Genomic DNA, 12,775 nt, shown 5'->3' on the forward strand with positions numbered 1-12,775 from the left:
CCCTCCCCCTCGACCCCCGCCTCCGCCTCTTCGAGAGCCCCCTCCTCAGCCTCCGGCACCTCCCCCTCTGGCTCTGGCTCTGGCTCCGGCTCTGGCTCCGGCTCTGGTATCGAAGGCTCTGGCTCTGGCTCTGTCGGTTCTGGTGGTGTCAACGGCTCTGGCTCCACCTCTGGCGCCGGCAAAGGTGCCAGTCCCTCCAGCCCTGTCTCTACCTCTGGCTCCGACAGCACGAACGATTACAGCCTCTCCAGCCCTGGCTCCAAGGTTACCGCTCCCCAGATCGGAGTCATTAGCGCTGTTATTGGCAGCATGGTCTACGGTACCATTATGCTGCTTGCATAAACGTCTTAATGTTCAAATGGCTGTCTCTTAATGTTGGTGATTGGTTATTCTAATTACTGGGTGTATTTTTGTCTTTTTCGATATCTGTCTGGGAACTGCCTTCTGGTTAGAGATATGATTAGATTAGAAGGTGGGAGGAGTACTGGGGTGTCTAGGGAGGCGTTGGAGGATATGATTTTTGGTTTTTGGTTTTTTTGTGTTTAGCAATGAGTTATTTGGTAATATACCAGAACCTAATATGATTATAATTCTAATTCAAAAGAATGTTTACGGTTATTACTTCTCGAACTTGTCTGTCTACGTGAACGTATAAAGATGAACTCGAATATATTCAATCAACACAAACATAATGTATTTCACCACCAGAGCATAAAAAACTAAGGCTCCTGTCTAAGGCCTAGGGCCATATCCCAGCCTGACACCAAAAGCCAAGCCTACAGTTCAAAGTATAATCCCAAGTGGCAAAAGAACAGCCCTGGTCATACATCTCGTACATCTGATAAAAGCCCAGAACGCAGTTTAGTCGTCCCTGCAGGGTCGAATGGCACGATTCTCGGCCGTATGGCTTTGTTTTAGGGTTTACGTTTACTTTAAAGGTTCGCGAGTAAATATCCACAGATGGACGGAGATTGGCTTGATCAAGGTTTCAGATTGGCTTTTATGTAACTGCTTTGTGTGTGTGTGATCCATGGTTTGAACAACCCTGTACCCTGGAAGGCTACTTTCGAGATTACGAGATAACAATAGATTGTGCGGTGATTGTACCGTAGATTTGCCGGGTCAAAGAGATTATAAATTTAGACCATGATTCATGATTTTGAATTTGAAAATTGCATTATGACTTATGATTTTGAATTTTAAACTGGCCAGACACACCTATATATAAACACTTTTACAAGTCGAGTCTCATCTTTCGCAAGAAATGAACAGAAAGCCACCCAAGCACCATCAGAATCAGTGCAACGTACACCAACAAGGATAAAGAAAAGTAAGGCCTCCAAATCAAACGGTCGCTGTCTCGTCTCTACACACTCGAAATCCAATTCACCCACTGACACCCACACCCCCCATCACCACCATCAACACCGCCGTACACCTCAGTCGTAGCATTCTTCGTCTCATCAAGACCCTTGAATAGTCCCGCAGCCGGATTAACAAGGTTGCCGCCGATAGAGCGGTCCTCGAGCTGCAGCTGCACGGCAGTGATATTGTAATGCCCGTCGTTTTCTAGCGGGTAGCAGTATACCATTTTCTTTTTCTCGGCTCCGCCGTGCCGGTCCACGGTTATGGTTACCGGGTATGGAAATGAGCCTGGCCGGGAGAAGTCTGTTGCGGAGGAAGAAGATGTAGGGGTGTTAGTGGATGTTGATGTCGGTGCTGCGGAGGAGGTGGCGGTGCTATTTGCTGTGCTGTTGGATTGTGGGAGGAGTTGGCGGCCGATTTTATCTGGTTGCGTCCAGACTTGGACGAGGAACCGCGTTTGGGACCATGTGCATCGGTAGCGTGCGTCGGCTTTTGTGCTCCCGCCGTTTGTGTCCGCGGCTGAGGATTTCGTTTGAGAGGTTAGGAATATGGATTTGTCGAAGTAGCTGTAAAAGCCGTAGTGCTCGGTTGCGAGACCGCGGTTGTAGAGGCGGATTGGCTGGGATGAAGGGAGTGGGTACAGCATTGCTGCGGATGGGGTTCCGTCTGCGTTTTCTTCCGGTGCCGGGATTATCGATGAGATGTTCGGGTATGCGGTGCCGTTGGTGCTGTCTGAGCGGCGGAATATGCTTGCCGAGGAGAGGGAGACTGGTGAGAGGAGGGACATGTAGAAGGGGGTTTCTTCGCCGGCGTAGGGTGCGGCATTGTTGTCTGTGTATTGGCCGAGGAAGCTCTGCTCTGCATCGCTTGGGGCTGCCGGGGATGAATTGAAGAGGTTATCACTCCTAACACGTATATTCGAGCTAACCGTGGTACTGTTATCGTATGTGCCATTGCGGAAGCGGATGGAAACACGGAAATTTGGCTGGTTCGCATTATACGGCTCATTGGCATTCTGCTGGCCTTTGGGCAAAGCACAACTCCACATCGAGGAGGGAGTGATGCAGGTCGATCTTTCAAGCTGTGGCTGCGTCCCAGCGAGTGTTGCAATGCCAGTCGGCATGGGCGGATAGCCTGTTAGGTTCAGCCACTGTGATTGAACGGGAGTATCGGCTCCTTTCCTTGTTAGGGTGATCGATAGAACAGTAGCTAAGATCACGATAATGAACAAGAAAACGCAGATCAGGAAATACCATCTCCGTCGAGTACGACCCTCGCGCCCTGGACGTCCCGTTTTCTTGCTGAATGGACCCCGGCCACGCCAGAAACCACAAACCCTTCGGCCGGTGGCTTCTTCCTTTTCCAGTCTGCGGCGTCGAGCCTCATGGGGTCCTATGGCGCCGCTTGGGTTGACGCTCGTAATTCCAGCTGCAGGATCTTGATTGTAGCTTGGCTGCGTATCATAGCGATGGGGTAGAGCAGCTTCTCGAGGATATTGCGTGTATGCAGGAGCCGGTGCCTCCATATCCGACATTGGTATCGAGCCAGGTCCGCCCGCGGCGCGCTGGAAACCGGGAGAGATAGGCTCAGAAGCATGTGAAGGTCGTTGAGGGGCGAGTTCAGATCCTTCAGATAATCCTCGTTCTGCTTGCGGCTCGTCAGACACATGCTGGCGATCCTGAGCCGAGGACGCCTGGCGTCGAACAGTAGGCTGGGTTTGTGGTACAGGCGGTACAGGCGGTGCATTCGAGTGAGGGTGTGCGCTTGCACTAAACGGCCACCCAGACCCAGATTGCCGTCCTTGGATAACAAGTGGCCCTCGAGGCTGGTTTGCATAACCATAAGTTGCCTGTCGTGTCTGGGGAGGAGTTTGTCCATTTGACACATGAGATCCCCTAGAAGATCCTTGTGTAACAGAAGGTTCTCGTGGCTGTCCTTGTCCATATGCCCATTCAAAATCAGAAGCTTGTTGATGGGTAGATGGCGGTTGAACCTGTGGTTGCTCTTGCGGTCCTCGTTGTCCCCATGGCCATTCTGACCTCGGTGTTGCGACTTGAGGGGGTGGCTGGACCATCGGATCCTCGATTCCTCGCGACATTTCCTGCGGCTGCGGCTGTGGCTGTTGCAATATCGGCTCCGTTGGTGCAGCCTGCGGTGCGAAGATCGGCACATATTGCACTGCTGGTTGCACAGGCTGTATCTGAGGCTGCGGTGCAGGCGAAGTATAATGGATATTAGTAACAGGGGGTGAGATGTTAGTGATTATCTGGGGAGCAGGAGCGGGAGTTGGCTCAGGCATAGGAAGAGGGGCAGGAGGGGGAGCGGAAGCTGGCTCAGGAACAGGAGCCGGCGCAGAAGCCTGCGCAGGGGCAGGTGCAAGAGCTGGCTCAGGCATAGGAATAGGAATCGGAGCGGGAGCCGGCGCAGGTGCAGGTGCAGGCGCCGGCTCCTGGACCTGTCTGTCAGTCACCTCTACAGGCGCTGCAACAGGATCCGCAACAGGCACAGGAACAGGATCAGGATGCGAAGCACCACACTGACACCGAGACCCAGAAACACCATCCCTAGCACTATTTGCCGCCACAGACCCCTTCTCATCCCCATCCTCATCAACAACGGACGAATCCCACGAATTCGAACTGAACTCCGACGCCGGCGACAACACCTGCACCTCCTTCGCGCGAACCGCGTACCCAGCCGGAATCGTCGACGTCCGCGAACGAGGCGAGTCAATATCAATAAGCAGGCCTGTGTTCTTCGTCGATGTCGTCGACGGAACTGGAGTCTGGTTTCCGCGCGTCCCTTCAAGATCAGCTCCGGGCTCCCCATCTGCAAACGCAAGTTCTCGACTACCATCTTCAGTCCCGTTTGTAGCACCCGCTGGCATCGAACCCGGGTTCGCGGGCGTTATCGAGCACACGTGGTTGACGCATGCGAAGTACGGCGTTTTGCTAAATAGCTCGTGTGCGCAGGCTTGGTAGTACTCGGCGGCTTCGCCTTGGATTGTTTGGTTGTTGCTGAACATGAAGGACATGGTGTTGTGTCTGGTTGAGACGTTTGAGACGTATGCAGGTGGTGGGGATTGATGGCGTTCGGGGGCTTGGGCTTGAGCTTGAGCTTGGTATTGATATTGCTCTGGTTCGAAGGATCGGGATATCTCGAATGCCTTTTCCCCGGTCGGTGCGGCGGTTTCTGGTGTATCTGGTGAGAAACAGGAGATTTCTTTCTCGCGCCGGATCCATTCTTTCGGGCCTGGGCGGGTTGTGGTTGTTGTTGTTGATGGGGTTGAGGGTGAGTCTTGTGGGAAAGATGGGCTGAGTGGGGATTTTATGGACCGGCCTAGAAGAGGCGAGAGGAGATATGTCCACCAGCCTTGTGAATAGGGTCTGTTTTCGTCTGCTTGGGTGTTGACGCTGAGACGGCCTTGTTGGTGCTTTGGGGGCGGGCGTACTGTTTCTGGTGTCCGGGGTGGACTGGCATCTTCCCAGATTGAGGCTGTTGACAGGGCGCGCGCGTTCCGATCTACGCCTAGTGTATTGTGGTATCCGGTCTCTGGGATAGGGGTTTTGGTAGCAGCTGAGTGCTGGGCGGGGATGGCTGGCACGGGTGGCACGTCTGCTTCATATTGCCAGAGACGGGGTGTGGGCTGTGAGTAGATGCTTGATGTTGCTCTTGGTCGGAGCATCTCGGTGCTCGAGTTTGAGTGTGCGTTCCATGGTGCATCTCCTCTCGCTGGCGTGACGATAATCGAGGGTGTGAGCGGCGTGCCTGCACCGTCGTGCTCTTGTGATCTTTCCACCGACTCGCTGCGAGGCACAGTGAGTCCGATCATGACATGGCGGTCTGAGGGTGAGATTACATGCTGCTGTCTATCGTGGAACGTATCTTCATCTTTGGCAGCAAGGAACGTTCCAGTTTCATTATGGCTGTTCTGACTCTGCACCGTCTCAGATAACCGCTGAAAGCCCCGTGAAGTCCTCTTCTTAAAGATCTCCCTTGACTTCTGAGCCGAGCGTTCCTTCTCCCGCACTTTGGAAAGCAGCTTGAGGTCATTCAGATCGACAAAGGGCGCAGCCGCATTTGTATCCGGAATCGACTGTTTCCTCGGCGCCGGCGCCAAGCTGAAATCCGTAACCAGATTCAAGCCGAGTGGTTTCCCGACGCTTTTGCGCTTCTTAGTGATGCGGATATTCAGTCTCGAGCTTTCGCGGACGGAAACGGACGAGCGATTCCCATCTTTAGCGCTCCTCGCCTCGAGCTTTTGTCGCGTTGCCTTAGATAGAAATGTAAAGGGTCGGTCTCCTTCTTCCTGATCTTCGGAGGAGCCTGAGGGACTTAGGATTTCTTCGCTGATCGGCGATGATAGTGGGAAGTTTGGTACTGGGACCTGGAGGTCTGGTTTTCGTTTGAACATAGTTCAGTAGACTTGACTGTGTCATGTTAGTTGCAGAAATGAGAGGACTCAGGTGTACATACCATGTGTCAGGAAAGCATGAAAGGACGAAAGTGTAGGAAGACAAACAAAGAGGGTGTCTATTAATATGATAGCAAATAAAACAATGAAGGCAACAATACACAATAGCGCTGAATAGAGTCGATTGAGTCAGATGTAGAACAAAAGAACGACAAAGAAATAGGAAAGCCCGAGATTTAAATCTTCAAGGTCTATTTCTGCATCATCACAGTGCAGAAGAGCCCAGCCCGATCACTTACAGCACAGCTCGAGCTATAAACAACCCAGCCAATGATCATCGGCGCTGGGGAATTTCTGCAGCGATCCCAGACATCCCGCTGCAGGTAGCTCCGTGCTGCATCTTTGAGGTCCGTCATTGGACGGCTGGCAGAGAGATCACCAGGGGAAGAGGAAATGAAGGGCATGGATTGGACGAGATGTCAGACTGAGGCCAGTCACTACGCGCCGAGCCGGGGGCGGGCGCTTCGAGAGGCCAATTAGTGGAAGGACAGAAATAGATCTCCAGTTAGATTAATTGTAATACATACGATTTGAAGTCTGAAACATATTTTCGTGCTACTGTTCATATTCCAAGGATGGATGTCATATTCCACGTATAGATGCTTTTGAATAGACATGGATATCCATATTCCAGCCATTCCAGCTATTCAATGTTCGTATTCCATATCCCCTATCTTCCATGCAGAGTGGCCTCATAGAAAAAAAAAAAAAGCAAAGCAAAGCAATTGCGGGTATGAATAACAAAATATGAGGAAAAAAGAGACCACTCCATGAGATCCAGGAAAAAATCAGTATAAACCAACCCCGAAGTCGCCAGTCGAATGGGGATCGCATCTATAGAGGGATATATGATACCAAGAGAAAGTCAGAAACGAAGTCGTTGATGATAGGTTTTGCGTGACTAGTCATATCTCATACACAGCTTGAGCTTTCCTCGCACCTCACGCCACCTGCCGTCGCTACCGTCGCTCATACTCAATGCCCTGCATAGGCGCACTGGAGCCGTTCATAAGAGGCGGTAGCGTACGCGGCTGCTCCTGGGTCACGGCATTGCCGAACCCGTTGTAGGGGCCCTGGCCATTGACCTGGGAGTTCATTTGGTGGTGGTCGAACATGGGGCGGGGGACGCCGTTGGCTTGCTGGAGCTGAGCGCGCATCTCATCTATCTCGGACTGCATAACGGCCCGGTCGCGCTGCGATTGCGCGACGGTTTTCTCCAGCATTGCTATGTAATCAATTGCCCGTGTGAGCGTCTCCCATTTGCTGGATTTGTTGGTTTGCCCGGGCGGTAGACGCAGCCGGAGCGCTTCGAAGCAGTCTTTCATCTCGCTTCGCCGTTTGCGCTCGGCTAGTTTGTGCGTTACGCGCAGTTCGGGCGTACGGCTGTACGGTGTGCTGCCGGGCGGACCGTCTTCTTCGCCGATCAACTCTCTTACTGCCTTGTGTTGGAGGGAGTGGTGGTGGTGTACATTTTGGGGTAGGTCTGGAGATTGTTAGTATTGCGCGTGCAGGATGTCTTGCGCAGGTTCTTACCGTGTTGACCTCGTGGCATCCGTTCCGAGTACATGCTATTCATAGACTCCGCCATACTTCCCTTCCGGGAAAACGCAGGGTTGGATTCTCCCTTCGAGCTGACAGAGCTTGAGCGCGCCACGGCCGGGTCCGGGAAGGCATATGCCATACCCGCCGTGGGTGCTTCAGCATTGTAAATCTCCGACCGAGGATTCGAGGAAATGGCCGGAGCAGTGCGACCGGCTGCAAAACTCCGCTGCTGGTCGGTTGCGCGAGGGCCTAGCGGAGAGAGTGGCTGGTTCCCTCCTGAGTACCGAGGTCCCCGGTATGAATTCATGTCGGTCGGAATCCCTCGCTCCCTTTGTAGACTTGAAACGATGGATGATTGGGAGGCATTGGTGCTGTGGTAGGGCGAGGCCGGGTTGATTGCCAGAGAACTGATCCCTTGGTTCATGCGACTGTCGACACTGCTGCGCCGAGACTCAATGGTCTCGGCCACGCTCACTCGTTGGGAGGGAGCTTCGTAGTTCTGGTTGATTGAAGGGAGGGTGGAATTCGGCTGGCCGAAGTTGGGAGAGGGTTGTTGAGTGCCAGCGGAGGAAGGGGTGGTGGATTGATCGTGGGGATAAGGGGAGCGGTCGACAGCCGGATGTCCGCGATTCGGAGAGGGTTGCGACGCGGAGATAAAGCTGAGGGAGGGATAGTTGTTGCCGGTGCCATTGGTCGCTGTAGAGTAGGTAGACGATCCTACATGGTCAGCACCGCGCCGCTCCCATTCCGTACTGGGCGAGGGTTTCCTACTTGTGCTTTGCGGCATTGACCAATTCCCGGAGTCACGCTCAATTGTATTCAGCGAACCATTCCCGGGGGATTTCTCGGCGGGGGCCCCGGTCCCTGGCATATTTGCGGTGAGGGTTGAGATAGATGGGAGAGTTTGCGTGGAGCCTGCAGTCGACTGAGGCCCTGAGACTGCCTCCCATGGGCGATGTGCGACAGCAGGATCCATGGCGGGAGAGGCACGATCAGGCGGGGGGGGGGAGTGAAGAAGAATCGAATATCAACCCGCTCTTTTTCTTCCACACTATCGCATATTCCAAATCGAGAGAGACGAGATTGAATTCGAGAAACGATTCACCGTGAAACCGTTGTCAAAGTTTCCAGGTTCGCGCGAGGTAAAAGGAAGGCTAGATCGGAGGTTAGACCTGAGCGGTCCCTGCAACGCCGATCAAGCTTACCGTGGGACGGAGGAGTGAGGTATTAGGATATAGAGTATATAGAGTATTATGCAGTCGAGGCCGAGTCGAGAGAGTGAAGTAGAGGGAGGTGAGTCGAGGGAAAGATTAAAGAAGTAGAAAATTGGAGACTCGAAAGCCGAAAGCCTCGACGGTCTGAAACTCTTTTTTTTCTTTTTTAACCTTCTTTTTGGCATCCCCTTTACGCAAGATGAAATTAAATAGCACGGAAATGAAATCGAAAGGAAAAAGACCGAAATAAAAGAAATAAAAGAAAAGAAATGCAAAGAATGCGAGTACTGGTATTACCGCCAAGGCCCTACTGCAACTGTGTGTGCCACGAGGCTGACCCTGGGGAGTAAGGACTAGGCTATACTTGGCTTGTTATTGTATTAGCACTTGAGTTAGATTATATTACTGTTATTAACCCTAACTACTCTCTTATACATACTCAAATATAGTTACATTCCTGAATAGATTCCTGGAAAAAGCAAGGAGAAACACGTTTACACGGAGTCTTAACGTCATTTAGCAATAGAATATAAAACATAAAATAGAGTAGAAAATAGAACAAAACACAAAACACAAAACACAATATACAGACTAGAATATAGAATACTATTACAATACCTTCACGTGGTCCCTTGCAGTCTCCTACTTATTGCCCAGTCAAGCTGCATTCGCGACCGGGGCTCACTGCACACACCCGGGAGATTAGTACTGTAAGGTCAGTCTGTATAAACAAACCATGTTGACGTTGGACACATGGCAGAGGATGCAGGGTTGATCGGCAGTCTCGGGGGCGAATAGTTACGTTTCTACTTTTTCTACTTTTTCTACTTTTTCTACTTCTGTTTGGCGATTGGAACAAAGTACTAAAGTTGTCTAGTACGAATCCATTGTGCTAATCCTTGTCCTCCATGTGAAGAATAACATCTTTTCTTCAGTCCCACACATGGCCTCTTATTCACCGAGGGTTCACATGTTCTGATCTATATCCTCATCCTTATATGTTCTTATTTCTATTTCTATTTCTATAATCATAATTACAATGTATCGAATACCCAGCTAAAACAGATCCACTCTCTTTCTGTTTGTAACACCTCGGACACAGACAGAAAGTGTGTCACAGATCACCCACGCTTCCATGAGCTTGAGCTTCATACCGTACTCATGCACCCACCCGTCCCTGCCGCCCAAATCATCACATGTTGACCTGTCAGAGGGGCCTAGATGGGTAGCACAGCGGACTGGATTATGTCGCGCGGCTATTTTCACCAACTTCACGGGGGCTGTTGAGGGTAATATCCCGGTTCCGACAGTTCAGTGTGACCTAGAGTCTTGGCGAATATGATGGATCGGGATCTCGATCTCGTCGATTGGTGAAGGGAGGTCGAGTCAGCAATATGCGATATATTAATCATATAGTCTGATCGATTCCTTTGGGAAGAGGCTATTTACCCGACTTCCTAGTGAATACCTGCCAGGTGGCTTTTGGGTGTATCGATTTCATACTCCGTTTGATCGGGTGTTCGTCCAGAAATAGACCAGCCCCAACCGTTTGTAACCTGTAAACCTATAAAATACACTATTGAAACGATTGAATCAATTGAATCAACTCCAAACTCCAATCCCGTGCATCGGCCCAATGGACACCGCCACAGTGTGGCTGCAATAACACGTCGTCCTTACCCACATGCTCTGCACTACCTAACTATGTATGTAGAAGTAATTTAGGCAGCACAGATTCAATACAATAACCATATGCATGTCAACTACCACTGTCTATCATCTTCCCCTTCCAGCATGCCACATGGCACCATCGTCGCCTTGCAGAATGTCTCGATCGCCACCCGATCTACGGCACATTCCTCGAACCTCTGACACCGTAGCACTTCTCCATACTTGACGATAGGACACAGCTTATCCAAGGCTCCAAGCTCAATCTTGCCAAACAGCTGGTCTTTCGGGAAAAAAAGGTCCAAAAAAGGTCCACAAAACGGCCCATCGGCAACGGGAATTCTCAGTACGACTCTATCTCTACAACGTTGTACACCCTATCAAGGGATGGGGTCACTATAGAGTTCACTATGTCAATAGTGCGTGGCTCATGCGAATGCCTCCTCTCATGGCTTGCCCATGGCTCGCCCATGGCAAACCCCCATGCTCTCCCATCCCATCTGCTCGGAGCCCATGGCAATACACCGTGGCCCTTGCCCATTCCTGCCTCCACGCCTTTTCGGTCGTGGTCATGGGCCGTGCCTTGCTGCCCTTTCCCAATAGTCTGTATGGACGGGTCGTACCGTCCAGGGGTGTAGGTACTTTTTCTTTTCCCTTTCTTTTCCTTTGCCTTTCCTCTTGCCTCCAATTCCCACTTCAGCTTATCCCCTCGTATGGCAGTACCCCTTTGTGCAATAATGGACTGTAATGAATAATGCCCCAGTCATTCGAAAGTCTCAAGCATGTATGTAATGCCATCCCGCGCATGCGTCTGCACTACCACCTCCCACTAGCTACACATATACAACGTAGATCGTACATACATTGCACATACCTGTCTATTTGCATATGTACGTCTGAAGTACTCTTTCCTCTTCCTATGTTGTATGTTGTAGACAGCCTCCCCACTCAAACTCCTGCCGACGATCCTCACACCGGCTCCCGTTCCCCGAAGCTGGGGAGCGCACAGCCAAAGCTTAGAGGTTACATGCAGACAAGGCTGGCAGATCATACCGGGATTTCCAAATTAGAATGTGAGCACAGATGCAATTATTCAATTATCGTCCAGCATATCCACCACGACCAGAAACCTCCCGTCTTGTCCACCCGTAACTTCCGCGTGCCGCCGCCCAACCACCTCCGTCGTACAATGATTTCGTACCCACCTGCACACTAGGTAGGAGTGTTGTTGGCTATTCTGCTGAAACAGAGACAATATTGGCGCTCGGCTTTGAAATGTTTGGATCCACTTGTGACTGAAATAACAATGGCTAGGGTGGTTGGATTTGCCTGTCCTTCTGCTCGTATAAAATATCCTCTTTCCTTTCCCTACGCATGATACTACCGGAATCCACTCGAGTCTTCACATGACTGGAATCTCAAGCCTGACTTCCACCACTCTTCACAATTGTCCGCCTCCCTAGACTCTTATTCTGAAGGGCGAGATTCCTCGCCTCGGCTTCGATGTCATCCACACTCCGAGTGAGCATAATATATCCCTCGTCGTCGAGTGCAAAGAGGGCTTCCTTCAGCCACACCCGGCAGGTGATTCTCTCGCGGAATCGCACTGAATCCACGATTGGGATTTGGCGCAGGCGGTCGAGGAAGGGCATGTGGAGGGTAGGATTCAATACTCCTATTTTGAGGGCTACGAGGAGTGCTTGGTCGTAGATGACGCTCTCATTGGGCAGATGTTCGAAGCGCCAGGTGCTTGTGTCGATGTCGTTTAGTAGATGGTAGACAGAGCCTAATTTTGGACTCTGGTGTAGATAGAGGCTCCAGTGGAATGTGTAGCTCTTGTCGCCGCGGTTAGATAATAGGATGTAGAGGCCGTCGACTTCGAAGGGGAGCTGTGGAGCGTCTATGTTGGACTGGCGGCTTTTCTCTGATGTTGACATATTGGATGCTTATGAAGGGAAGACACAACATGACTTGTATTGAGCTTGTCTTAATCACTTTCTTGTTCGTGTCGTGACACTTGTTCTACATAAACCGCCTAATCCGACCAGTTCATTGGTTTGGTCCAATGTTCAGTGTTTCGCGCTTAAAATTGGGTCAATGACTAGATGAGCGCCACAGCAGCCTAAGTAACAGATCAATTGGAGAAATTACAGGAACTAAAATACAACGCCATTGCTACCTAACCCCAACTAATCCCAACGTTGGTCCCTCAGGCTCTCAGGTGTCGATGGATCCATGACCCCTCACTTTCCCCAACATCGGCCCATCCCGAGTGGAATTGAACATCAGACATATCATCGAGGACAAATACAACAGTTAAGATCGACGCGATCTGGCTTAATCCACCAGGCCTCAAATGATCACCACTGGCGAAGCTGAGATGAGGTCACTAATCTGCAATATGCTGCTACTACACTGCTTTATGCTAGATCAGAAAGTCCCCCCCGTATCCATCCAACAATTCCTTGATGATCCCACCATCCGTACTCCATATCTTCACCCGATACCCAGG

At 51.1% G+C, this 12,775-nt stretch overlaps 4 protein-coding genes across 4 annotated transcripts; all 4 read right to left on the bottom strand.

The window, feature by feature from the left end:
* Positions 1-1,366: 1,366 nt before the first annotated feature.
* LCP9604111_8672 (uncharacterized protein) lies at positions 1,367-5,844 on the bottom strand (the record flags this gene model as incomplete). Its single annotated transcript, XM_039076841.1, has 3 exons — positions 1,367-5,691; positions 5,753-5,795; positions 5,842-5,844. The coding sequence occupies 3 exons, from the start codon at positions 5,842-5,844 to the stop codon at positions 1,367-1,369; spliced, it is 4,371 nt and encodes a 1,456-aa protein (XP_038925243.1).
* A 954-nt stretch (positions 5,845-6,798) lies between these two features.
* Positions 6,799-8,357, bottom strand: LCP9604111_8673 (uncharacterized protein; the record flags this gene model as incomplete). The annotated part of the gene is made up of 3 exons (XM_039076842.1): positions 6,799-7,322; positions 7,373-8,098; positions 8,153-8,357. 3 exons carry the CDS (start codon positions 8,355-8,357, stop codon positions 6,799-6,801), a joined length of 1,455 nt encoding a protein of 484 aa, XP_038925244.1.
* Positions 8,358-8,432: 75 nt separating this feature from the next.
* On the bottom strand, positions 8,433-8,780 carry LCP9604111_8674 (uncharacterized protein; the record flags this gene model as incomplete). The annotated part of the gene is made up of 2 exons (XM_039076843.1): positions 8,433-8,535; positions 8,587-8,780. 2 exons carry the CDS (start codon positions 8,778-8,780, stop codon positions 8,433-8,435), a joined length of 297 nt encoding a protein of 98 aa, XP_038925245.1.
* A 2,901-nt stretch (positions 8,781-11,681) lies between these two features.
* Positions 11,682-12,200, bottom strand: LCP9604111_8675 (uncharacterized protein; the record flags this gene model as incomplete). Its single annotated transcript, XM_039076844.1, has 1 exon — positions 11,682-12,200. The coding sequence occupies one exon, from the start codon at positions 12,198-12,200 to the stop codon at positions 11,682-11,684; it is 519 nt and encodes a 172-aa protein (XP_038925246.1).
* Positions 12,201-12,775: the final 575 nt, after the last annotated feature.

This window comes from Penicillium roqueforti (genome assembly GCF_015533775.1).
Source record: "Penicillium roqueforti strain LCP96 04111 chromosome Unknown scaffold_36, whole genome shotgun sequence".
Lineage (NCBI taxonomy): Eukaryota > Fungi > Ascomycota > Eurotiomycetes > Eurotiales > Aspergillaceae > Penicillium > Penicillium roqueforti.